This window comes from Oncorhynchus tshawytscha, linkage group LG06 (assembly GCF_018296145.1).
Source record: "Oncorhynchus tshawytscha isolate Ot180627B linkage group LG06, Otsh_v2.0, whole genome shotgun sequence".
In the NCBI taxonomy this organism is placed as follows: domain Eukaryota; kingdom Metazoa; phylum Chordata; class Actinopteri; order Salmoniformes; family Salmonidae; genus Oncorhynchus; species Oncorhynchus tshawytscha.
Window position 1 is genome coordinate 78,388,985 of NC_056434.1, and position 27,912 is coordinate 78,416,896.

The following is a 27,912-nucleotide window of genomic DNA, read 5'->3' on the forward strand; positions in this document are numbered from 1 at the left end:
ATGTAATTTATTCAATGTGACTAACCTGGATAAATAAAGGTTAAATAAAAATAAGAAATACAAATCAGTGTACAGGGCACATTATCGACTAGAGAGACTAGTCTCACAGAGATCCAGTCCTGTGGTTTGTTTGTATGCATTGATATGTAGGCTAAGTGTGACATTTTAAAAATGTATGTAGTTCTGTCCTTGAGCTGTTCTTGTTTAATGATGTTCTGTGTTATGTCATTCTGTATTATGTTTCATGTTTTATGTGGACCCCAGGAAGAGTAACTGCTGCTTTTGCAACAGCTAATGGGGATCCAAATAAAATGCTTATATTACATTACTCATCTCATATGCATCTTGCCTATGCCGCTCGGTCATTGCTCATCCATATATTTATATGTACATATTCTTATTCTATCCCTTTAGATTTGTGTGTATTAGGTAGTTGTTGTGGAATTGTTAGATAACTTGTTAGATATTACTGCACTGTCAGAACTAGAAGCACAAGCATTTCGCTATACTCGCATTAACATCTGCTAACCATGTGTATGTGACCAATAACATTTGATCACCATCATCCTACCTCACATTCATTCTGACTGCTCATTAAAAAAAAATTTGTTCTCTGCCCCACTACACCCCTCACCTTGGCTTTCTCCTCTGACATCATGTAGAGCTCCTGCTCGCTCATCCAGGCCTCGGCTTCAGCAGCATCAAAGTAGTACTGTTGGGCCATGTGGGCCTCCTCCAGGCGTCCGTGGCGTTTACCCGTCTCCTCCAGAATCTGGGCCCACAGGCGCCGCAGGTCGGCCAGCCGCTGATGGATCCCCTCGCCGCTGAGGCTGTCGTCATCATCCTTGAGGACCTGCAGACTCCGCTCAAAGATGTCATCACAACGGGGCTGGTGGCCCTGGATCTCCTTCTGCAGGGTCTTGTGGGGGAGAGGTCAAAGGGCAGCAGGTCAGAATGAAGTCAGAAATAGATCTGTCACCCTGACATTACTGTAAATGCTAAGAGCTATATTCTATAGATTGAACCTTGAACAGTATTTCTAACGCATGGAGTAAGTTTCTTACCTGGTTTTTCTTGATGAGTAACTGGACTGTTTGCAGGTTGTTTCCGTGGTCTGTTGATATTGCAAGTGGCATTCGCTCTTCAACCCAGAGCTAAGAGGAAAACAGATATAGATATGAATAATTTTGGAAGATTGACACTGATGTAGCAAAAGTAAATGGAAGCATCTAAACTTAACCACAACTAACAACTTGATGTATGTGAACTACTTAGACAAAGCGGTTTTTGTCCTGACTGACTGAAGTAAGCATTTTAAATCCAGTTGATGGCACACACAGATGCAGACACTTCAGTTCAGAGACCCAACCCAGTCCTTTCAAAACACGTGGCCTGCTGCTGCTTGTCTGCCTGAAAGGAGTCAATACAGTCATCACATGAACAAAGAGACCACCACAGCTATGAAAGCATGCACCTGCTGCTACTCAGTACACCCCCCCCCCAACAAAAAAAAACATTTTAACATCTTAAATCCCTTCAGACAAGGTGCTGCTCAGCTTCTGATGCTGTTCCACACTGCCATAGGGCACAGATTTCACACAAGCACATAGTATACTGTAGCTTATAGACATTTGCATAAGAATACAAGTAACACTTGCACAAGCAGGCATACATAATCTCTTTCTCTGAAACACACATGCGCACACCCACCCACACAGACCGACAGACACGCACACACGGCTACGCTAGACTAATGTACTTACGATCTCATCCTCCATGTCTCTGTTGAACTGGTGGATCTCGCGGGAGGCCATGAGGTTTCCCTTCCTCTTCCGTAGAGGGTCCAGCAGCTGCTGGAACTTCTTCTCCACGATGCGGCGCTGGCCGTCCACCTCGTCCGTATCCTTCCCCTCCTGGCTGAGGACCTGGGCCTGGCTCTGCAGCTCCTCCACCTCCTTCTGACGCACCTCCACCTGGCTCTCCAGCATCTAGGGATGCCACACCAGGAGGAGAGGAAGAGGAGTGGACGGGAATAAGAGAGGAAAGAGACAGGATTACAGCAGGCTCTCTAGCTCCCTCTCTGGTCTCCTGAGAGCATGCGATTCAAAGCTCTTCTCATTTCTGCTCTTGGAGTTTCCCCCCCTCTCACGCTTGTTTGCTCTCCCTCTTCCAGATGGAACTGTGGCAATGCTCTCCCTCTCTCACAATGCGCACATTTTGGATCTGGGTTACACAAAGGATACTATGGGTGCACAACCTTTCACTGTCACTCCTATACAAATCAGCATGCTCCACTGACATTCTACCTCAAATTATAAGCATACTGTTTTGCTCCATCACTCTGCTTTACTCCCTCTCTGTCTGTCCTTCTCTCTATCTCTCTCTGGCTCTCTCCATCTCTGGCTCTCTCTCTCTATCTCTGGCTCTCTCTTACACAGTGCTGGCTCATCCACACAATCAAGGCGAGGGAGAGATTACGTAATGGGACCGGGGGTAGTGTGTGTATGTACGTAACATGGGCTGTTACATAACGTGGTTAGTCTGCTTATTACTGCTCCACACGCTAGTATGAAGGAACCATCTGCATAATTAACTGTGTTCCAACACTTCATGTGTGTGCTGTTTAGCTTACACAGTTAAAGTAAAAACAAATCAGGCTTAACACTTAGCTCATCGTTTGGCTATATTGTTCGTCTATGCAAGTGAATTCCTCCTGAGGTAAATTACTGATAGTGGGTTTAACCTAGTATGAAACCATGAGCTAATATGATAGAGAAATTGGTATTTTACCGGTCCATGCATGTGTCAAAGGAGTCAGGAAAATAAGTAGCATGGTCACATAACTGAGGGAGACATACAACAACTCAAACTCCAGTAGTCAGTACCTGTTGTTTCTTGAGCAGGATGTTGACACTGGTCAGATCTTTGCCATAGTCGTCTGATTGGATCTGTCCATCCACTCCTACCAGCCACTTGTCTAGGTCGGCACAGCTCTGGGTGAACAGCTCGGCCTTGTTGGCGTCAAACAGACACTTGGCCTTCGTCTGGGTGGTGGACTCCAGGTCATCCCACATCTTATGGAGCGCTGCCAGCTTTTCCTTCACCATGGACTCAGTCTCCGGCTTCTCAGCCATCAGCTGCATTCCATCCTGGGATTGGGTAGGAGAAAGTCACGTTAGAACATTATGGAGATAAATCGAGCTCCACTAATGCCATTCAGGAAGGAAGACAATGGGAAATTGGTGATTCAGTCAAATCGGACCTGAGCAATGTGACACTGCTCACGATCATTCTCAGCAACAAGCCGTCAATCCTGAACTTTTAAACTACAAGTTCTAGTCTGCAGAGCTACTGCACTGGTTCTGCTGACAGCTTGTTTTGAAATTAATTCCACTGAAAGCAAATAGCATTTTTTCTATCGCTTTGGTAGCATTTTCACATGGTGAAATGTCAGTTTGTACAAAACAGATCATCAAAAAGGTTGTTTTTTCAAAAACTAAAAGGACATTTTCAATTGACTAAGTGCAACACTTCATTTCTTTCAACATGGAGCAGGATTTACAGCAAGCGAGAGGAAGAAATCAAAGAGCTCGTGGGCATGGGCCCCGTCAGAGAGGTGGGCATGGGCCCCGTCAAAGAGGTGGGCATGGGCCCCGTCAAAGAGGTGGGCATGGGCCCCGTCAAAGAGGTGGGCATGGGCCCCGTCAAAGAGGTGGGCATGGGCCCCGTCAAAGAGGTGGGCATGGGCCCCATGGGCCCCGTCAAAGAGGTGGGCATGGGCCCCGTCAAAGAGGTGGGCATGGGCCCCGTCAAAGAGGTGGGCATGGGCCCCGTCAAAGAGGAGGTGGGCATGGGCCCCGTCAAAGAGGTGGGCATGGGCCCCGTCAAAGAGGTGGGCATGGGCCCCGTCAAAGAGGTGGGCATGGGCCCCGAGGTGGGCATGGGCCCCGTCAAAGAGGTGGGCATGGGCCCCGTCAAAGAGGTGGGCATGGGCCCCGTCAAAGAGGTGGGCATGGGCCCCGTCAAAGAGGTGGGCATGGGCCCCGTCAAAGAGGTGGGCATGGGCCCCGTCAAAGAGGTGGGCATGGGCCCCGTCAAAGAGGTGGGCATGGGCCCCGTCAAAGAGGGTGGGCATGGGCCCCGTCAAAGAGGTGGGCATGGGCCCCGTCAAAGAGGTTAGCATGGGCCCCGTGGGCATGGGCCCCATCAAAGAGGTGGGCATGGGCCCCGTCAAAGAGGTGGGCATGGGCCCCATCAAAGAGGTGGGCATGGGCCCCGTCAAAGAGGTGGGCATGGGCCCCGTCAAAGAAATGGGCATGGGCCCCGTCAAAGAGGTGGGCATGGGCCCCGTCAAAGAGGTGGGCATGGGCCCCGTCAAAGAGGTGGGCATGGGCCCCAAATCAAAGAGGTGGGCATGGGCCCCGTCAAAGAGGTGGGCATGGGCCCCGTCAAAGAGGTGGGGGCCCCGTATGGGCCCGTTTTTTTTTTAAAGAGGTAGGCATGGGCCCCGTCAAAGAGGTTAGCATGGGCCCCGTCAAAGAGGTTTTCATTTCAGCATGGGCCCCACAAAGAGGTTAGAGGTGGGCATGGGCCCCATCAAAGATGAACAGCTGTAGAGGTGGGCATGGGCCCCGTCAAAGAGGTGGGCATGGGCCCCATCAAAGAGGTTAGAGGTGGGCATGGGCCCCATCAAAGAGGTTAGAGGTGGGCATGGGCCCCATCAAAGAGGTGGATATTGGAGAGAGAGAGGGAGGTAGACGGCAGGGAACTGTTGTGTCTAATGAAATCCAGGCATTTTTGTTGACCATGTGGTAAACAGAGGCCTTAACGTGGCAGAGGCTGACAGCTTAGTTCACCCCAATCTGAAAAGATCAACTGAATTCAAATCAGATAGATAGCAATAAAAGATCAAGTGTAATATATTATACAAATAAAACTAACTGGATGGATTATTGGGGAGAAACAACGATTTTTTTTTTTAAACATAGATATGCTACCAAAAATAATTTAGTTAAAGGAACAAAGTACTTTAAGCATAGGTTTTCATTTCAGTCCAATCCATCTCAACTAACCGAAGTTAATTGTAAGGATTTTATTTCTAATAACAAAGGAAAATGAACAGCTGTACAGAAAGACTCATGTGAAGGCCAAATTACAGAGGAACTTCTTGATGCAATTAAAGCCTTCAAGTCTGGGAAAACTCCAGGGCTGGATGGTATACCAGTCAAAGAACACACAACCTTTGAGGTACTCAGAGGACCGTTATTGGCATGTTTTAACCACTCCTATGAAAATGGTAGATTATCAGATACTGAACAAGGTGGTCTGATTTGACTTTTACTGAAACAGGACCCAGGTGGTAAAGATACAGTACATTAAAAATATGGCATCCCCCTTCAGTGTTCCAGCAAAATGCATAGAATTAAAAAAGGTATTGTCAGATATTATCAATCCTAATCAGACAGGTTTTCTACATGGACGATATATTATCTCTAATGTAAGACAAGTACTGGAAACAATAGAACACTGAAATCTGGGAAACCAGGCATGGCATTCATAGCAGACTTTGAAAAGCCTTTTGATAAAGTAGACTGGAATTTATATACAATTGCCTGGAGTATTTCAATTTTGGAGAATCTCTAATACAATGGGTTAAAGTTACGTATAGTAACCCTAGGTGTAAAATAGTAAATATTGGCTACTTCTAAGAAAGTACTAAACTGTGAAGAGGAGTAAAACAAGGTTGTCCACTATCGGCATATCGAAATGTTAGTTATTAAAATCAGATCCAACAATATCAAGGGGCTAGAAATCCAGGGCTTAAAAACAAAGATGTCATTGTACGCTGATGATTCAAGTTATTTTAAATCCTAAATTTGGATCCCTCCACAGCCTCAAGATAATTTTCTAATCTCTCTGGATTACAACTTAATTATGATGTGTACTATATTACGTATTGGATCACAAAAAAGAAATACAACTATTCGTGTAGTTTAACAATAAAATGGTCTGACAGTGAAGTGGATATACTCTGTCTTCATATCCCGAAATTTAGAAATTCTCACCACAATACATTTGAATAAAACGTTCACAAAAGATTCTTACAGTATTATCCATTGACAGTATACTCGGTTCTAACCTCAGAATTGACAGAAGCCCCCATGGTATGGCCGTGCACTGACACACCAGTAGGAGTGGGCCGTGGTGGAAATGTAGAGGACCAGGAATGACATACGGCTGTCCGAAAAATAAAGCAGGCCATTGAGGAGAAAGATGACCCCCCTTTGCCAATGTGGCATCAATCAGCCTACAAACAATTGCCCGCCTTTTGAAGAGGCACCAGGTATCTATGAAACACATTTACCTGGTGCCTTGAGAGAAACAACGACCACGTGAAACAACTGCGGGCCGAGTATGTTCAGTTACAGCACTATATACTGTATTACTGTTACTATTTGATGCAAATGTTACTTCACAATATCATTTGGAACTAGAATGTAAAAATATCTAACCAAATTATATTTTTAGGATGGTGCTTTATGTTGCTGTGAACCATCACAAGTATATCTTTGTTGATGAAGCGGCTTCAACTTGGCATCGTGGGCGGAACCTCATAAGCCAATAGGGGGCCGTCGAAGTGCAAGGACAACGTGGGGGAAACATCTCCATGTGCGCAGCTATCTCTGAAGACGGTGTGGTAGGATGTAGGCCATTACTTGGATCCTACAACACTGCACACCGCATTGTGTTTCTCAATGAAATTGAGCAGGCTTGTTAAGGTGAAGGGGTCACCTATATCATTGTGTGGGACAATGTTAGGTTTCACCATGCAGACGTGGTTCAGTCATGGTATGGGCCCATCCCTGATTCGTGACCCTATATCTGCCCCCATACTCTCCTTTCCTCAACCCTATTGGGGATTTGAAGGTGTACGAACGCCATCCCCATAAGCGTGCCACCCTCCTCCTGGCCATGGATGAGGCATGTGACGACATCAATGCAGACCAATGTCAAGCTTGGATTCGCCACGCCAAAAGGTTGTCCCGCGGTACATGATGAACAATGAGGACATTCACTGTGGCTTGATGCAAATGAATACGTACTTAACATGGTTTAATTTTTCATTTTATTAGATTAGACAGTAAACCTATATTGCAATTATATCTGAAAAATATATATATTTTTTTTCATGAATGATTAGACATTGGATAGAGATGGAAATAGATTTTCTGTACATTTTGTTAGGTAATGTAAGTGTATTGCCTAATGTGAAAACTAATCTGTAATTTACAGTACTGTAGCATATTACCTTGAGCACTTCTAAGGGTGATTTGAAACACGTATCTTGCATTGTTTGCTATTGGATTAACTGGTAAAAAAATATTGAATGGAAAATAATTTTGTTGTGTTTTGGGTATTAAACCAATGTTCATTACATTTCACAATAAACATAGATTTTTAAGCAATGGTTGTGTGGTGAGATGTTTACAATCCAAATGAATGCACAATGACAGGTTTTGAATGAAAGACGGGCCACATTACCAGTTTGGAGTTTTGTACTAAGAGTTGTGAAAATGTACCACATACTTGTGAAATAGTACCAGAGCGATAAAAAGAAACTGTATTTTAAACTGGGTGGTACGAGCCCTGAATGCTGATTGGCTGAAAGCGGTGGTATACACGATCGTATTCCACGGGAATGACAAAATAATTATTTGTATTGTTCTAATTACATTTGTAACCAGTTTATAATAGCAATAAGGCACCTCGGGGGTTTGTGGCCAATATCCAAGAACAGCCCTTAGCCATGGTATATTGGCCATATAGCACACACCCCTCGGGCCTTATTGCTTAAATAGCCCACGTGGTTGTCATGACTTGATCGCTCTGCATTCAGGACTAAATTATCCAAAGGAGAGCGCTGTTCTTATCAGACTGGAGGGAAGTGTGGAGTATAAGCATCAACAATAAGTTATGAGCTAAAAAAAGAACTACTTCACACACACAGAGAAAGAGAGAGCTTTAGGGACACGCACCCTCAGAAAACAACACAAATCTCAAGGGAGGGGACATGTGCAACAAAATTGTCAAAGAGAAGATATACATCATTAAGTCACTGACCTTCTCGATCTTGTCCAGCCACTCCTTGTTGGACTGCAGCTCGGCCATGAACGCCTGGTGTTTGAGCCATTTGCTGTGGAGGTTTCTGGCTTCGTCGTACGACATGTCCTGAGCTGTGAGCATCTTCTCATTGATCCACAGGGAGAGCTGCACACACCAAAGAGCCAATTAGTGAGACACACCCAGAGAGAGAGAGAGTAGGTGAGGGGTATGTTATATGGGTGTGATAGAGGGCAGCTTACCTCTTGGCAGTCCTGGAGGAACTTCTGCAGGTCTCTGTTATCCTTCAGCTTACAGAGAAGCTCACTGGCCATCATGCGGTTCTTCTTATGTCTTCACACACACACCACACACACGTTAAAACATATCTTTAGCAGAGAGAGGTAAGAGTTCAGAAACAGCTGCTTAATTTTTTTTATGGGTAATGATGGCTACCACTCAGTTCTCCACATACACAATAAATGAAATTGTATAGAGCTTTTAACAAAGTATTCAATACCTCTCATCGATAGAGTCCACTTTCTCCTGGATGCGGTCAGCGTTGACATTTCCATCGCTGACCAGCCTGCGTCCGGTGTCCACCACAGCTTTGATCTTCTCCTCGTTGGCGTCCATGGTGGTCATGAAGTCCTCCTGCTTCTTAATGGCTCCCTCCGCCCCCTCCAGAGTCCTGGGCATCTCTGTATGGGCCAGCACATACTCCTGAGAGAGAGAGAGAGAGAGAGAGAGAGAGAGAGGGAGGCAGGGAAAGAGGGAATGAGGAAGGAGGCGGACAGTAGCGGCGTCAGTGAGTGTGCCATTCGACTCTTCAAGAACATGCAAGTGACTCACATGTACTGTCTCCTACCGTAGCACAGTAACAGCGGATATGGTGTTTCTCAGAAATCTTTCCAGAGGACTGAGCCAACAGAGGTGTGTGTGTGTGTGCATGCATGCATCTGATTGGCTGGGATGTGAGAGGTAGTGCTGATCAGCGCAGTCCAGCTGAAGCCCCAGACAGTGATCTGACCAAGAGCCATCTGCCTCTCTTAGCATCACTCTAATAATGAGGGGTTCAACCAGTCAGCTAGACCACAAAGGAATGCGCACACACTGATAATTGCGCACACACACGCATACTTTCTTTAACAATGTGTGTAGGCCATTATTTAACTATAATGTTAATGTTAACAGTATGACGCAGTCCTTGCAGTACCGAGAGCTTGCTTTGTACACTGTGCCATCGCATGTATTCAAAACGTTCAGGTTATTCTGCTCACTGCCATTTGTCTGAAACAAAAATGGGCAGAAGTGTAGTGCTTTCCCTGACAAAAAAAAAATCTTGATCGACCGAGAGTCTTCTGTTCTTTCGCCAATTGATTGGTTAAAATGTTAAAACGTGTATTTTTCCATATAGACACGTCCTGTGTGTTTCAATCAAATCAACTATGTACTGAGCTTGTCTGATTTAAACAAACCGTTTGATTAAATAATTAAGACAAATGACTATAGGGAGTCTGACTGCAATTGATTTGATTGTGCCGGGCTCAGACTTGCTGCGGCTGTGTACATTTTTTAAAAGCGAGTGACTAACTAGCACCGGTTGTCTCCCTCTCCTCCCTCCTGCAGCGACCACCACAGAACATCGACAGTGTTTATCGCGCTGTCCGTGTTGCTGAAGCTGCAACATAATTACAGACATTTCTGATTGAAGAGTTGTCACTGAAATTTGTTAGGGAAAAACATTCCCTATTCCCTCAACCCTCTCTTTTCTCTTTATTATTATAAATATTATTTTTCTACTACCAGAGGCTGTTCTAAAGAAAAACAATGTAAAGCCTTCATTACAGCATAGCAAAGATTACAAACAGCCGAATTTGTATCTGACATGTGGTTGCAGGAGGCTTTATTAAACAAACACTCAAACTGGTAACAAGCATGATCTGTCTCATTTCAGTAGATACACTATATGGATGATTTATAAAGCCAGGCACATTTTTATCTCCTCACTTTTCTTAGACAATTAAGATAAGGGCTGTTTTCTCATTTCCTAACTCCACTTCTGCCTCATTGTTCTCAACACCAATACACCGGGTATCTTTGCTATTATGCAAATAGCAACAGTTTGGAAAAGGCACCAATTCAATGTCGCACTGATATTTTAGAACGGAGGACAGCGACTGCAATCCAACGAGGGAGAAAGCACATAAAAATTAGATTATTTCTATTGGTGTTGCACCATTGTTCTTAAATAATATAACCATATACAATTTCGGTAGCACATCTTAGAATGATGGACAGTGCCATCCCCACGGCCTCAATAGATTAGCCCACTCAGACTGGCGCAAATCAGACCATTGTCTGGTACACCATTAATTATTTAAAAAATGTTTGCTACTGCTCGACTAAAGAAATCTCAGTCAAGTAACAGCCTATCTACCAATCGACTAAATGGTGTCAGCCCTATAGAAGTGTGCAATGTGATGTTACCTGGTTGTTGAGGAAGGCCTCAGCCTGCTTGGTGTCCCTGAGGAACAGCTGGTGGGCATGGGACTGGGACAGTAGGTTCTGACGGTTCTCCCACATCTTGTGCAGCTCGTTCCAGCCCGTGTCGAGGGCCTGCAGCCTCTGCCTCAGGAACATGTACTGGGCGTCCGTCTGGCCCTGGGTCACCATCTCGCCCATGTCCCTCATCTTCTGGTAGTCCTCCTCGTAGTTGCGGATCTCGTTCTTGATGCCCTCATGCTGCGCCAGAAGCTTCTCGGCCTCCGTCAGTGTGTTGGGCATGTCCTCTGAGGCGATGGCCGTCTGGGTCTTGGACAGCCATGATTGGAAGTCATCCAGCTCCCGGAAGAACTGCTGCAGCTTGCTGGCCTCGCCAAGAGACTCCTCGCGATTCTTCAAGGTGCCCTTCATCTCATCCCACACCCCTGTGATCTCCCCCAGACGACCCATGATGCCCTGAGCCTGGTCAGGGTGCTCAGTCGCCAGGCACTCCCCCTCCTTCCCCAGTTCTCCCAGCTTGTCCTCGATGGCAGCCAGGTCACGTTCCATGCCGGTGAGTTTGCGCTGTAGGGCCATGACCCCGGCAAGATCGTTGCCCAGCTCCTGGGTGGACTCGATAACCTTGGTCTTCTCACGGATCCACGACTTGGTTTCATTGCACTCCAGGTGGTAGTTCTGCACACCCAGAGCTGAGTTGAGGGAGTCTTTCTTCAGGTCAACTAGGTCACGGAACTGGCTCCATCTAGAGTGACGTAGAAACACAGTCAGGGGAGAATACATTTCCACTAGAGGTTTTTAACTGAGGTTAAATGTAGTTGGTGTTAAGATTGATGTAGGATGTTACTCGACCTGGTGTTGAGTTTGTCCTGTTGGGCTTTGATCTCCTTCTCACTGGGGTGACCGTTGTGGATGAGTTGCCTAGCAATCTGGTTCACCACGGCAACACGGGATGCTTGGTTGTTCATCTCTGGCTCCAGACTCTCAAACCTGCGGGGGAAGAGGGTGAGGAGGATGTAGAGAGGGGGAGGTAGAGAGAGGGTGAGAAAGAAGAGGGAGGGGGAGGGAGAGGGTTGGAGGCAGAGGAGGTGGTAGAGAGAGGGGATAGAGGGGGAAGAGGTAGAGAGATGGACAAAGAATGGGAGAGGAGGAGAGAGGGAGAAGGGGTAGAGGGGTGTAGAATAGGGGGAGGAGGAGAAATGTGTACTGTACATAAGCAGATGGAAACAATGTGATTTTAATGTTAATTCTGTTAACATGCTTTGTTTCCAGCTAAACTGTAATGCCATGTTCTAGCTGTCAGTATATAGAAGCAAAGCCAATGAAACAGGAGTCTGGGAATGGTTCCATGCGGTGGACAGTGAGTAAACAGTGTGGAGGGGGAGACATCATTTCAGACCAGAGACACACGGAGTAAACAAGCCATTGAACTACTGTCCAAAACACTAAGCTAACTGAGGACACAGCCTGTTTCTTCTCAGTGTGGGAAGACTTGAATGATTTGGCTTTAAAACATTGTAGGCTCTGTTGCTAAGTGGGAAGTGAATTACAGGATTCTAGTTTCCACACCTTGCACTAGCGGCCCACTCTAGCTGGCATAAAAAGTATTTGTTTCACACATCCCTTCCAATGTGCTACATTCCAATGTCCAGCCAAACCGCAGGGAGCACATACATTTAATTCTAGCTCTGACAGACATACAAAGATATTGCAAACATGGGAAATATTCAGAATTTTCTTGGCACAGAGGTTTCACTGTGGGAGTTTTATGTCTCAAGTCTGCCTCAAGAGAAAGGGTTGTCTTGAGATGACAACAGATCTCCAAATTGATCAACTGACATAATGCATCTGAACTCGATAAGCATGGTTAGGCTGGATGTCTTTACCTGTGCTGAACCACTTCCAGATCTTCCAGTTTCTCTGGTATCTCCATACTGTTGAGCCACTGCTCCTTCTCATCGATCCACACCTCACAGGCGGCCGCCTCATTGAACATCTTATAGAGGGCCAGGGCATCCTGCAGGGCCTGTTTCCTTAGCCGGGTCAGCTCAGCCACCTCCTTGTAGCGCTCCTCAATGCCTGCCAGGCGCCCCTGCACCTCCTCTGAGCCAGTTTGCTCCTTGGGTAGGGTTTTGGACTGCTCGTGCAGGGCGTCAATGACTGGTCGGTAGCTGGTGATCTCCTCGGCCACGTCCTTGTGCTTCTTGACCAGGGCCTGGGTGGAGAACTCGTCGTGGCCAACGTCAGCACTGGACACGATGCGGAGAACATCCAGCATCCAGGCATCAATGTCATCGGCGTCAGCCTGGAACTGGTGCAGGTTGCAGGCCTCCTCCAGCCGGGCCTTCCTGACTGCAGACAGCCCCTCCAGGGCCGCCCACTGCGCCTGGATGTCTTGGATGCGTTTGCGGATCTTGTCAGCTCCGAAGTGGTCGGCGGCCACCAGCTCCTCTCCCTGTTTGATGGTCTGCTGCAAGTGGCCAGCGCGACCGCTCATCTCGTCCTCGAAGGCACGATGCTGGCTCAGCAGGCGCACGGCCCCCGTCAGGTCCTTGCCACAGTCCTCCGAGGACAGGATCTGTTCCTTCTCCCGGATCCAGCCCTCCTCCTCGGCCATCTCCCAGAAGAACTTCCAGAGGCGGCGGGACTCCTCCAGGCGGGCGCAGCGATCGGCGGCCAGCTGGCTCAGCTCTGCGTAGCAGAACTCCATGTGGGCCATGCGGTCTCGGATCACCTGGGGGTCACAGGGCTTGTAGCCTAAAAGGGGGGACAGGAACACGTCACACTCAAAACACCTCTATCATTTAAACTGAAAATACAAGCTTATATAACTGACAAAGAACAAGGACTTATTTTTCTGACAGGTGGCAGCATTGTCTTGGATTCTACAAGGTGTAGACAGCCTCCCACAGGGATGCTAGTCCATGTTGACTCCAATGCATCCCATCGTTGTGTCAAGTTGGCTGGATGTCCTTTGGGTGGTGGACCATTCTTGATACACACAGGAAACTTGAGTGTGGAAAACCCAGCAGCGTTGCGGTTCTTGGTACACTCAAACCGTTGCGCCTGGCACCTACTACCGTACCTTGTTCAAAGGCACTTAAATCAAACCGTTAAATATTTTGCCTTGCCCATTCACCCTCTGAATGGCACAGAAACACATTCCATGTCTCAATTGTCTCAAGGCTTAAAGATCCTTCTTTCACCCGTCTCCTCACCTTCATCTACACTAATTGAAGTAGATTTAACAAGTGACAATAAGGGATCATAACATTCACCTGGTCAGTCTGTCATGGCAGTTGTTCATAATGTTTTGTACACTCAGTGTATAGCTATACCCTTAAGGATACAATTCATCTATAATCTCTCCTGCTTTTATGCTCCATCCAAATATAGCCTACAGATATCACCCACAGAGAGAGCAAAAATAAATCACCTACCACACAAAACTGACTAATCCCAGCACGTGACTCACCCTCTGCGTCGATGGCGAACTTCTGAGCGTTGTTGTTGACGGCTTTGACGCGGTTGGCTTGTATGGCGATATCAGCCTCCACCAGAGCATGCTTCTGCAGCAGGTCCTCCACTCCCAGCAGGTGTTTCCCATAGTCCTGGGACAGCAGCAGCATCTGAAGATACAGGGCACAGCAACAGGGTCAGGAAGATCACTTGTCACTGGGGTCAATAGTGGGCAATGTAACTAAGCCAAAGATAGTTGCTCGTACATCACAAAATGTGACTGTTCTTACCGCACCATCCAACCACAATGTTCCCAATCTATCCCTCAATCATCACCATTTTCCTCACCTTCATCTCATCCATCCAGTCCATGATGTGGAGCATCTCTTGAAAGACCCTCTGCAGGCCCAGGTTCATCTCCAGCCGGATGCGCCGGGCCTTCAGTAGCTCCAGCAGGTACTCCCACAGACGCAACACATTGTCCTTCCTCGCAGTCACGCGCTTGATGTCGTGGTAGTTCTCCGCCTCCAGCTCCTTGGCCACAGAGAGCACAGCCTGCACACGCTCCTCGTAGGCGCCGATGTCCGTCTCAATGGCCTCGTGCTTTTTGGTGGCAGCCTCCACTGCCTGCAGATCGAAGCCAAAGTTGTCCTAACGGATGGAGGGAGCGAGGGAAAGAAAGGAGTGAGGCGAGTTATAGGGTTGTATCTAACTGTATAGAACTACCAGGGAGATATTACATAGGTCTGTATAGAACTACTGTACCAGGGAGATATTAAATGGGTCTGTAGTGTCATGACGTTGCCCTCTTTAGGTACAAAAGAGCCTCCCCCTTGCCTCCAACTAGGCTGCTGTGTTCAGAGAGAGGTCGTAAATTCCTGAGGAGAAGACCGTGCCTCATGGCCCCACAGTATAAGAGACGGAGTGAATTTTCGTAGAGAACAAAGGAATTTCTTCCACCTCAAAGAACTTGAGGTCCGAACGAATTTCATGTTCCGGAGAAGGTATAACAGATCGGTGAAGAATCCAGCTATGAACTGGTCCGTTTGTTACAACTTGGGGAAGCTCATGGGAGACGGTGTGGCCACATTACCATAATGCTGTTTATATAATAGCCTCAGATATGAGGTTTACATCTAATTGTTGTATAATATGAATGAGTGAGTATGATACTGTTTGTAAAATTGTGTAATGTGATTTTGGACTTTTTAATGAAGAAAACTTCAATTCCCTTTTGAGTTGAACTAAATCAGAGGACCGCCCCTGAGCCCAGTTAGGGTCAGGCATCCTGGGACAGCCCCTTTTCTGCAATTCCGAATAAAACCCAACTTTAAGAAATTCTCAGTCAGACCATGTTTCTCTCAATCACGGGAGACCATTGCTGAATCTTTTAACCATACCACGTGGTTAAACTCTTAGACTATCGATACTGACAGAATAAGAACAAGTCTTTGATATTAATTAATTGTCTGCAGCTAGGAATTCAGTACCATTGAACGCGAAGAACCACCGCCGAAACATCCATTCTACAACATGAATGAATATCACTCCGAACTACCCACTATAACCACAACAGAGATATAACCACGACACAGAGAGAGAGAGAGAGAGACGGACAATTCTACAAAAGAAACAAACTTTAACAGCGATCAAGACGACAAACTGAGCATAAATATATATTGATTGCAATTGTTTCCGAATGAGTGAGCGTTCATGTGTAAAGGATTAGCATTTCAATGGTTATAATTATCAACTCTGTAGTGACTTCTCAGCTGACCCCCACTCCCTGTTTTGTCCACCGAGCCGCGATGCCGGTTTAGCCCACATTCCCTTATCATTTTTTGTAACCATATTGACTGTTACTTAATAATAAATAAATGATAAGACTATTTATGTATGGATGAATCATAGTGAAGACTGGGTTCGTGCAGATAACGTGGTAAATTGTTGGTTTGGAATGAGACTAACGTGAGGTAAAATGAATAATTCATTAATCAGAAGACGATTGATCAGATGTGAAAATATCTGAAAGGTTATATTGGGAAATTATAACTTTGTAATATGAATATTTTCCTTGGTGCCCCGACTTCCTAGTTAATTACAGTTACATGATTAATCAGTTTAATCGCGTAATACTATTTACAGAGAATCTTTGATAAAAACTGAAAGTCTTCATTTAATGATAGTAAAGACACGACAGTAGAGAACTACTGTACCAGGGAGATATTAAATGGGTCTGTATAGAACTACCAGGGAGATATTAAATCGGTCTGAAGAGAACTACTGTACCGGGGGAAGATATTAAATTGGTCTGTATAGAACTACCAGGGAGATATTAAATCGGTCTGAAGAGAACTACTGTACCGGGGGAAGATATTAAATTGGTCTGTATAGAACTACCAGGGAGATATTAAATGGGTGAACATCATGAGGATGAGACAGGGGAGTAAATGACTTCATTGTCCATGACCAGAGCGGATGATGGCTATGAACCAAAACAGTTCAGGTAGATAATGTACAGTAGGAGTAGTGTCATTGTTAGTGTGTACCACCAGTGTGTGTGTGTATCAATGAGTGTGTGTTACCTGCGAGACGAGGCGTTGGTTTTCACTCAGCCAGGTCTCTCTCATGGCGGCCTTGCGGTCGAAGCGGCGGGCCAGCTGCTCCAGTTTCTCCTGACGAATCAGCTCAGTCCTCAGCGCCAGCTCCCTCTCATGCTCAGACTTCTCCAGCCTCTCCCAGGCCTGACAGGAGAGACACACACGTTCAAGTAACGGTCATACAGGTTCACCGTACAGAACTCTATGGACCTAATACATCTACTGTACTCAGGGCTGCCCCCATTAGGCAAGATTAGGTGGCCGCCTATGGCGGCACTTGAAATGGGGCGGTATTTTGACAAGTGGCTGCCTCCCTTCGGCAGCCCTGATCGGCTACTACACCGCCCGTGGCACCCTAGCCACCAGGGAATAGTGTTGCTGCAGTTCCCGCCAACACCCCATCCCTGCTTCTCCCAAAGTTCACTCCCACTATCCTTGGTAGCTATGGTGATGTAAACTAAACCCACCTAGCAACTGTACAATCCCCCAAAACAAAGTAAATCTTCCTGTCATTAACTATACTAAACTCACAGAAACCACCATGTCTATCCATTAAATCTACTTGAACCCTCTGTCGATCAGCTTACCGCCCTTAAACTGTCTGTCAATCACTGTAATCAATTCTAACCTAATCGAGGACACAAGGATTTCTGAGTGTTTGTTTTAGCCAGGCTGTTGAGATAAGCCTGTTCTTTATTAAGGAGCACTAGGTCTCACCTTGTTGATGTCTGAGATGAGTTTGCCGTCCCGTGGCATGTAGACCTTCTGATTGTTGGCCCTCATCTTACTTTGAATGGTGAAGAGGAGAACCTCCAGGTTGCCCTTCTCTGTGAACCTGACAGAAACAAAGAGAATAACATAATTGTAATGTTGTGTAAACCTGACCGGGGAGATTAGCCCAATTCCACTCTAATGGCTGGTGGCATTTGCCTTGACCCATGCAACTCCAGCTATCAACAAAAAGATGAGCATTATTTTCCTGCCAGTAGGCCACAGAATAATATATATTTTGTCAGCAGTAGGGGTGACATTGTTGCCTCTGTAGAAATGGTCCCAAAGTCTCTCACTTGGGGGCTTTTCCACGGCTTAATCGGAAGGTGTTGAAGGCCTGAAGCTGTTGCTGCACCCCCACTAAGGAGTTGGCAAACTTGCGGTTGTTGAGGATGATGATGGTCTGTTCAATCCATTCCAGGAGGTCAGAGGCCAGACTCTCATATTTCTGAATCATGTTATCTGTCTCAATGGCATTGTCCAGCACCTAGGAGATGAAGTAGGTGAATCAGTAGAAGAGTACATGCATTGCATACTGATTACAGCTACTGTGGGAAATATGCGTCGAGTATCTAAGGCAGGCATTCCCTAACTTCACATTTACAAACAGTACATTTATACACTGCTCAAAAAAATAAAGGGAACACTTAAACACAATGTAACTCCAAGTCAGACTTCTATGAAATCAAACTGTCCACTTAGGAAACACTGATTGACAATACATTTCACATGCTGTTGTGCAAATAGAATAAACAGGTGGAAATTATAGGCAATTAGCAAGACACCCCCAATAAAGGAGTGGTTCTACAGGTGGTAACCACAGACCACTTCTCAGTTCCTATGTTTCCTGGCTGATGTTTTGGTCACTTTTGAATGTTGGCGGTGCTTTCACTCTAGTGGTAGCATGAGACGGAGTCTACAACCCACACAAGTGGCTCAGGTGGTGCAGCTCATCCAGGATGGCACATCAATGCGAGCTGTGCCAAGAAGGTTTGCTCTGTCTGTCAGCGTAGTGTCCAGAGCATGGAGGTGCTACCAGGAGACAGGCCAGTACATCAGGAGACGTGGAGGAGGCCAACAACCCAGCAGCAGGACCACTACCTCTGCCTTTGTGCAAGGAGGAGCAGGAGGAGCACTGCCAGAGCCCTGCAAAATGACCTCCAGCAGGCCACAAATGTGCATGTGCCTGCTCAAACGGTCAGAAACAGACTCCATGAGGGTGGTATGAGGGCCCGACGTCCACAGGTGGGGGTTGTGCTTACAGCCCACTGGCGCCACTGGCGCCCTGTGCTCTTCACAGATGAAAGCAGGTTCACACTGAGCACATGTGACAGACGTGACAGTCTGGAGACGCCGTGGAAAATGTTCTGCTGCCTGCAACATCCTCCAGCATGACCGGTTTGGCGGTGGGTCAGTCATGGTGTGGGGTGGCATTTCTTTGGGGGGCCGCACAGCCCTCCATGTGCTCGCCAGAGGTAGCCTGACTGCCATTAGGTACCGAGATGAGATCCTCAGACCCCTTGTGAGAACATATACTGGGTGCGGTTGGCCCTGGGTTACTCCTAATGCAAGACAATGCTAGACCTTATGTGGCTGGAGTGTGTCAGCAGTTCCTGCAAGAGGAAGGCATTGATGCTATGGACTGGCCCGCCCGTTCCCCAGACCTGAATCCAATTGAGCACATCATGTCTCGCTCCATCCACCAACGCCACGTTGCGCCACACTGTCCAGGAGTTGGCGGATGCTTTAGTCCAGGTCTGGGAGGAGATCCCTTAGGAGACCATCCGCCACCTCATCAGGAGCATGCCCAGGCGTTGTAGGGATGTCATACAGGCACATGGAGGCCACACACTACTGAGCCTCATTTTGACTTGTTTTAAGGACATTACATCAATTTTGAGTGTCACTCCAAATCCAGACCTCCATGGGTTGATAAATTTGATTTCCAGTGATTGTTGTCAGCACATTCAACTATCACACAAATTATGTAAAGAAAGAAGTATTTAATAAGAATATTTCATTCATTCAGATCTAGGATGTGTTATTTTAGTGTTCCCTTTATTTTTTTGAGCAGTGTATTTTCCAATGGGGCTATACATTTGGGTGAAGTTTTTTTTTAATGTTCTTCTTCGCCTGAGTAGCCTCGTTTCACTGCCAAAACTAAAATTAAACCATCTAGTGTTCAGCGAAATAACACAATGTCAAATACAGGTAGCCTAGTCAAATAATTAACATCCAATCACATTTATTCTCTCGCGGGAAATTCCAATAACGGTCCGTATGTAGCCAAATGTAGCTTGGTTAAAGCAAGGCCGCTGAACTCTCGTGTATTTTCTGCACTATGCAATGATAAGGGTAGGAACCATGTAACGTTTTTACAACATATAGAAGTGCGCTGGTTATCAAGGGGCAAAATTTTAACACGTTTTTTTAAAATTGAGAGACGAGCTTAAAGTTCTTCACTGACCATAACTTTCACTTGTCTGACCACTTGCATGATGACGAGTTTCTCACATGACTGGCCTATCTGGGTGATGTTTTTTCTCACCTGAATGATCTGAATCTAGGATTACAGGGACTCTCCACAACTATACTCAATGTGCGGGACAAAATATTAGCTATGATTAAGAAGTTGGAGCTCTTTTCTGTCTGCATTAACAAGAACACAGGTCTTTCCATCATTGTATGATGTGTGTGCAAATGAACAAGCTTATGGACAATGTCAAATGTGATATAGCGACACACCAGAGTGAGTTGGGTGCACAATTACACATGTACTTTCCCAAAACGAATGACACAAAACTGGATTCATAATCCGTTTCATGCCCTGCCTCCAGTCCACGTACCAATATCTGAACAAGAGAGCCTCAACGAAATGGCAACAAACGGTTCTGTGAAACCTGAATTTAATCAGAAGCTACTGCCAGATTTCTGGATTTGGCTGCGCTCAGTTTCTTGCCTTGGCAAATCGCGCTGTTAAGACACTGATGCCCTTTGCAACCTCGTACCTATGTAGAGTGGATTCTCGGCCCTTACTAGCATGAAACTAAATAGAAATGGAACTAAATGAAACTAAATGGAAAACGGTTTAAGACTGAGACTCTCCAATATAACCCAACATTGCAGAGTAATGTGCATCCTTTCAAGCACACACTTCTCATTAACCTGTGGTGAGTTATTCACAAATAACGTTATATGTAAGATGGCTAAATAAAAGAGCAAACATACTGATTATTATTTGTGCCCTGGTCCTTTAAGAGCTCTTTGTCACTTCCCACAAGCCAGGTTCTGACAAACGCACTCATTCTTATGTGTAATAACTGTATTGTATAGTGTGTGTGGCAGGCTTACAATGGTGGCAAAAAACAACATTTGAGAGTGTGCTGACCCTGGTGCTAGAGGGGGTAACCAGCTGGAGGTTGAATGTTTGAAGGGGTACGGGACTATAAAAAGTTTGGGAACCACTGATCTAAGGGAATGAGTGTACTTGGAGAAGTACGGGATATGAGACTTTGTACTCTTGGTATTCAGATTGGGGACATATGAACTCTGATCCCTCACCTTCCCAATACGTTTTCCCTCCACCTTCAGAGCCTTCATTTTGGAGAAGTAGTGGTAGTAGGTCACAACATAGGTGATGACGGACTTCTCATCCGGGTGGTCCACGCTGATATCTGTACACACACACACACACACACACACACACACTAAGAGTCAGACAAATACAGCTTTGACTCGTTCATGTTTCCTTCATCTTCAGACGGTTTGGCTTCCGTGCTGCTCGGCTGAGAAAAATGGCATTTATGTGGTTGGAGTAGAGGGGCTATTTTCCGTCAGAACAATACACGCGAGCGTTCTCACGCCTCAGTCTTTGTTCCCCTCACTGCAGGCCTCTGAGAAGACATGCTGAGATCCCAAAACCACCTCCTATAAAATATTTTTTTAAAGGCACTGCAGTCAAAAACATGATTTAGATATATGTAAGAGGTGTTTGAAAAGACTACCTGAAATGTCTGCCTTTTTGTGGGATGTAGTTCAAGTATTTCATTTTATTGTTTTATTAAAAACAAAATCACAGTAAGGTAGTTAATTGTTACCCAGAAAGGATTTGAAATTGAGATAAAAACGCACTGGGCATTTAAGACAGCCATTAAATTAGTCAGGCTGAAAATGTGTGAGTATTTCTGTACTGTCATAATGGTGTAACACACTGACAGGTGCATGAGAGACAGGGATAGAGCGCAGTGTTACAGAAGTGTAAGCAGCCTCCTCACTGTATGTTGTTTTCCACCAGGCTATGGTACAGTTCAGAGTCATGCACCGATGACTATATTCTAAGTGTGTAATGCAAGCTAAGTATGTCTGTGTTTGTGTGTGCATGTATTGCGTGTGTGTGCGTGCGGATGTGTGTACTCTGTACGAACCCTCTACGTCCAGCAGCTTGTGGATGCCCAGGTGTTGCTCTGCCAGGTTGAAGGCATTCTGCAGATTGTGGTGGGCGTTGGACTTCTTCAGCTTGTCAAAGTCTATCAGGTCAGGTCTGTGTTTGTGGAGGATGGCGTTGAAGGCCATGCCATCTCTCCAGCTGGTGCTGAAGTTGTGAATGTTCACGTTGGGATATCTGGAAAACAGATACAAAAACATACACCGAGTGTACAAAACATTAAGAACACTTGCTTGTTCCATGACATAGACTGACCAGGTGAATCCAGGTGAAAGCTATGATCCCTTATTGATGTCACTTGTTAAATCCACTTCTATCAGTGTAAATGGAGGGGAGGAGACAGGTTAAAAAAGGATGTTTAAGCCTTTAGATAATTGAGACATGGATAGTGTATGTGTGCCATTCAGAGTGAATAGGCAAGACAACATATTTAATTGCCTTTGAACGGGGTATGGTAGTAGGTGCCAGGCATACCAGTTTGTCAAGAACTGGGTTTTTCACGCTCAACAGTTTCCCTTGTGTATCAAGAATGATCCACCACCCAAAGGACATCCAGCCAACTTGACACAACTCTGGGAAGCATTGGAGTCATCATGGGACAGAATTCCTGTGGAATGCTTTAGACTCCTAGTAGAGTCCATGCCCCAATGAATTGAGGCTGTTCAGAGGGCAAAAGGGGGTGCAACTCAAGATTAGGAAGGTGAAAGTTGTGTTTTGGCCTGTCTTACTAAAATAAAATCTCTGTCAAGATAAATCTTAGGTGGCAATTTGTTGCGACTTCTGAATATATAATATTTACATCAATCTCCAGCCTCTGATTCCCTCTTCAGTGAAACAGATGCCTTTCTTTAATAAACATTTGTTTAACTATGGTGATTTTTCTATTTGAAGCTGGGCTATAGCAGTGTTGGCTTTGTTGATGAGTGAATTGATTTATCAAATCATGTAGCCCAGGGCTGTTCATGCTGCTGTTCTAAACAGTCTGACATTTAGGCTGTGACTGATGTCTGATGTGACACCCTCGCTGGGATTTCATCGGTTCGGCTGTCCACCCTGTGTTCCTCTACAGATCCCCTTTAGTCAAATAATTTGTGTTAAACACAGCATTGATTGTGAAATATCACTGATGCGAGGCGGTTCTCTCAAGGCCATGTGATTCCTGAGACTGCTGTGACCCATTTACAGGGCCGTCAGAGAGCATTCATACGCCTCGACTTATGCTACATGTTGTTGTGTTACAGCCCGAAATCAAAATGGATCACATCCACCCCAGTGTAGATGAAGGAGAGGAGACAGGTGAAAAAAATATTTTTAAGCCTTGAGACATGGAATGTCTGTGTGCCATTCAAAGGGTGAGATTTAAGTGCCTTTGAACGGGGTACGGTAGTAGGTGCCAGGCGCACCGGTTTGAGTGTGCCAAGAAGTGCAACGCTGCTGGGTTTTACACACTCAACAGTTTCCTGTGTGCATCAAGAATGGTCCACCACCCAAACAACATCGAGCCAACTTGACACAACTATGGGAAGCATTGGAGTCAACATGAGGCATTATCCCTGTGGAACGCTTTCGACACCTTGTAGTCCATGCCCTGACAAATTGGGGCTGTTCTGAAGGCAAACGGTGGTGAAACTCTATATTAGGAAAGTGTTCCTAATGTTTTGTACACTGGGCTAGGCCAGAATGTTCCTATATACTGTATGTTTTCACATATACTCTTGATGCTGTTGATAGTTTAGATCACAATCTGTTGTCCATAATGTGTTCTGCTGACTGTGTGCTATAGTAGAGTATGCCTCAAGCTGTTGGTGCTGTGGTGATGCTGTAGTGGTGCTGCTGCTGGTGTTGTGGTCACTCACCCTGCAGTCTTCATCTGGCACCACAGCAGCAGGGCATCTTTAGCAGACTTCTTCTCCTTGTTGTCCTCAGTCTCCACTCTGATGTCCTGGATCTGAGAAGCACATACCCCAGAACAACAAAATGGTCAAACACCCAGCCATCATCAGGACACAGCGACTGAGACAACCACTATACACAGAGACTGAGACAACATCTATATGCACTTAGGCTGGCACACACACAAAGAACAAATAAGTGCACACACACTGGAATGCACCCACCTGCATGGAGTGACAGGCACAAACACCACCTCAGCACTTTCGATATACAAATAAACAAACACAACCAACTTCCTGTCTTAGTTTGAGTGACATTGACCCACATCTGTGGATTTAAGTGGGATTTTTTAAAATTACAATTTATAAAAATGCTTAATAATCCTTTACCAACTGTGCTCTCTCACTTTATAATCAGCACATGCACGATACGTGAGTGAGTCATCAGCTGACCTGGAAGCGGAGGATGATGGTCCAGATTAGGCCGAGGGTGAGGCGGTGGTTGCCGTCGACAATGTCGTGGGAGCCCATATTCTCCAGATGGACCCTCTGCTCCTTGAGGAACTGCAGGGCCTTGTCCACGTTCTCCAGGCAGTGGATCCGCATGCGCCCCTTAGTGGGCTTGGGCTGCAGAGGGGAAATAGAGGGACAGAGGTGGTACTATCACAGTCTAATTACATTAGTGTCACTCATACTCTTCATATCTGACGTTCTACTGCCAACAATCTAAATGGTTTAGTTTTGTATATTTTGACTTGAGGCAGGATTCCCTGGGTTGATGACCTACTTAGCAGACTTCTTTAATCCTTGAGGTAGGCAGATTTAAGAATGTCTATACAAGAAAAGTGATGTGCATTATACACACACACACACACACACAGAAGTCCCATATGTATTTTTGTGTGTTACACTAAGTAATCCTAAAATGACCAAGAGGAAATGAGATCTCCGATACATCTGGAAGGACAGACCTGTGATGCCATATGTAGAGACAGGTCATCTAGAGCTTCCTCAGGGTTAGAACCAATTTCAGGGGTCATGACCCAGGAAGTACTCAGGGCCTGGCCTTGTTGAGACAGCTGGAGAACACCAGTGGGTATCTCCTCTGTCTAACACAAATAACACCAGATCAGAGAGCTACCCATCTGGCATTTTAATGTAGTGTTCTGTGGAGTGAACTCTAACACAGCATTCCTATGCTTCCTGAAACAGTTGAGAAATGGAGGCTGGCTTGAGTTGGGATCATTTTGCTGGACTCTATTGTAGGCCCCTCCGCCAGTCTTTCCATATCAAAGATCTCATTGATAATGTCGCCCTCTTCTTCCCTTTCACTCAATCATAGCAAGCCTGCTTTTGAAATTCTTCCATTTGTCGTTTTTTTTTGCCTCATTTCCTCGTAGCGGTGAAAAGAAGCTCAAATCTCAGAGCGAAGGGCTCATATTTTGAAGGGACCACAGTAGACTGCATTCACTGAGTGAGTTGAAACTGTGGTCAGATCTTTCTCACAGCAAAGACCCGTCAATGCCCTCAATGGAGGGCATGATCTTGGCACGATCTACTGAACATCGTAGGGGCAGTAGTCTGGTTTAATCGCATTTTGATTCCAGAGAGCTGCCTTTCAAAAGCCCCTGGTGGTGAAGGGAGGTGTGAGGGGAGAGTGAGCTGAAATGGGACATAGTTAATAAAACCCATCAGTGCCAACTTTGCTAAATCTCTTTTTTTTAGTGGCAATTCTGCAGTGATAATTGCTTCTCTCCCCTCCTTCAGCACAGTTGCTAAGCTGGAACATTTCATTGGCTCAGAGTGAAGTTTGCCCTCTGACGTCATGTGCTGCTGCCACCACCATGCTGATGTTTTGGTTTTGCCTTAATCCAACTCCAGTCTGTGCATAAGGTCTCCTAACCTAGCTTAGCCTCTAGCATTCAATTGTAAGAAGTCTGTATGTGTAACTGCATGCTAGCGCACATGCTTGGTGCATTGAATGTATACAATTAGGTCTGCATCAGTGTGTTTGTGGTTCATGTAGGTTATTCCTGTGTATGTCAGTTTGTGTCACATTTTGTATTTATTATGGACCCCCATTAGTTCCTGCCAAGGCAGTAGCTACTCTTCCTGGGTTAAACACATTAAGGCACATCACAACAACAAAAAAGATACAAGAAGATAGTACATCATTACAGCACTACAACATTTATAATACCACCATATAACAATATTAACATATAGGTGTGTGTAGAGTGCGTGTCTTCACAGTCTGCGTTGTTCCGGTTACATTTAGTTTGTACAATACAAAACATACAAACAGCATGTAGACGCATAGACACACACAAACCACGATGTTCCATAATAAGGTGTCGTTTTATCTGTTTTTTCAAATCAGATAAATGGCTCAATGTAGTACTGTGCGCCGTCCACAGTCTATGAAAGCAACCTCTGGTGGCATGTCTTACGGGGTGTGCATGGGTGCATGGGTGTCCGAGCTGTGTTAGTAGTTTGAACAGACAGCTTGGTGCTTTCAACATGTCAATACCTCTCACAAGGATAAGTAGTGATGCAGGCAATCTCTACTTTGAGCCAGGAAAGATTGATATGCATGTCATTGATGTTAGCTCTCTATGTACATTTAAGGGCCAGCAGTGCTGCTCTGTTCTGAGCCAACTGTAATGTCCCTCTGTGGCACTTGACCAGATGACTGAGCAGCAGTCCAGGTGCGACAACACTAGGGCCTGTCGGACTTGTTTTGTTGATAATGTCAAAAAAGCGGAGCAGCGTTTTGTTGATAATGTCAAAAAAGCGGAGCAGCGCTTTATGGACAATTACCAATACAAACTAGGAAAAAATCTGTACAAAATTGTCCTCATTAAATAAATAACAGACAGATGTTGACTGAACGATCCACCCAGGCAGCTGTTTGAGCATTTCTATTGTACTAGGCAAGATGAATTTATCACATTTTCAAATGTTGCTCAAGCAACAGATGCCTGGATGGATCGTTCAGTGTAAGCCTCCAAGAGGTTTCCATGAGACCACATTATCCCTGTAACCCAATCTGTGACCCAGTCTGAAACTCTATCAGTGTAAACTCTACTTTTCTGCTCTGTCCTCAACTGAACTGCTCCCAACTAGGTTTGCAAAGGGAGGATATGTTACTCAAAGTTTACCAGTACACTACTAGATTTTTGGTATCTTTCAAGGGTTTTATGTAATTTGTCACAATACCCTTTCGGGTACTTCAAATTGTTATAGGCGTCTAATTATCTCAGGCCCTCTGTGTGGACTGATGTCTAAAATATCAAATAATTAAACAATGACAAAGCTGATCCCAAATATAAAACTATTAACTAAGTGAATACCGTTATTTTTTAATATGAGGATTTCAGCATGAAATATCTGTAAAAAAAAAAGTACACTTATTTATTTTACCATTTGAATTTGCCTATTTTATTGTCAATGACTTGGCAATAAAGAGAGTCATTGAAGAGTTGCAAAATAATGCCATTGTTGATTAGATACTTTTTCAATATTTAGGCTATTTTCTCTTGAACCGTATGGTCCATCCACTAGCAACTCATAAAAATTGACCACCACACTGAGTGGACAAAACATTAGGAACACCTGCTCTTTCCATGAGAGACTGACCAGGTGAAAGCTATGATCCTTTAATGATGTCACTCGTTAAAACCACGTCAGTCAGTGCAGATGAAGGGGAGGAGACAGGTTAAAGACAACAGACATGGATTGTGTGTGTGTGCCATTCAGAGGGTGAAGGGGCAAGACAAAATATTTAAGTGCCTTTGAACGGGGCATGGTAGGTGCCAGGCATACCAGTTTATGGCAAGAACTGCACTGTTGTTGGGTTTTTCAAGCTCAACAGTTTCCCGTGTGTATCAAGTATGGTCCACCAACTAAAGGACATCAGCCAACTTGACAACTGCGGGAAGCATTGGAGTCAACATGGGCCAGCATCCCTGTGGAACACTTGACACCTTGTAGAGTCCATGCCCTGACAAATTGAAGCTGATCTGAGGTCAAAAGGGGTACAAACTCAATATTTGGAAGGTTTTAAAAGTTGAGTATAAATGACCCAAGTCACGATTAACTGAATCTATGGCAGTCCCTTACAAAAATTACTTAAGATTCTGGT

The 27,912-nt window shown here is 45.4% G+C and overlaps 1 protein-coding gene across 1 annotated transcript in view; it reads right to left on the minus strand.

The window, feature by feature from the left end:
• Positions 1-27,912, minus strand: part of LOC112253128 (spectrin beta chain, non-erythrocytic 1) — a 124,239-nt gene that overhangs the window by 21,835 nt on the left and 74,492 nt on the right. The window contains exons 4-22 of the mRNA XM_024425078.2: positions 24,222-24,395; positions 23,733-23,824; positions 21,857-22,053; positions 20,994-21,106; positions 17,729-17,919; positions 17,379-17,496; positions 16,647-16,805; positions 14,410-14,712; positions 14,078-14,231; positions 12,489-13,359; positions 11,455-11,592; positions 10,591-11,347; positions 8,621-8,823; positions 8,364-8,454; positions 8,122-8,268; positions 2,886-3,149; positions 1,764-1,988; positions 1,065-1,154; positions 635-919 (exon numbers count right to left, since the gene is read on the minus strand). Coding sequence (XP_024280846.2) covers positions 635-919; positions 1,065-1,154; positions 1,764-1,988; positions 2,886-3,149; positions 8,122-8,268; positions 8,364-8,454; positions 8,621-8,823; positions 10,591-11,347; positions 11,455-11,592; positions 12,489-13,359; positions 14,078-14,231; positions 14,410-14,712; positions 16,647-16,805; positions 17,379-17,496; positions 17,729-17,919; positions 20,994-21,106; positions 21,857-22,053; positions 23,733-23,824; positions 24,222-24,395 — 4,572 coding nt within the window. The remainder of the gene's footprint in view (positions 1-634; positions 920-1,064; positions 1,155-1,763; positions 1,989-2,885; positions 3,150-8,121; positions 8,269-8,363; positions 8,455-8,620; positions 8,824-10,590; positions 11,348-11,454; positions 11,593-12,488; positions 13,360-14,077; positions 14,232-14,409; positions 14,713-16,646; positions 16,806-17,378; positions 17,497-17,728; positions 17,920-20,993; positions 21,107-21,856; positions 22,054-23,732; positions 23,825-24,221; positions 24,396-27,912) is intronic.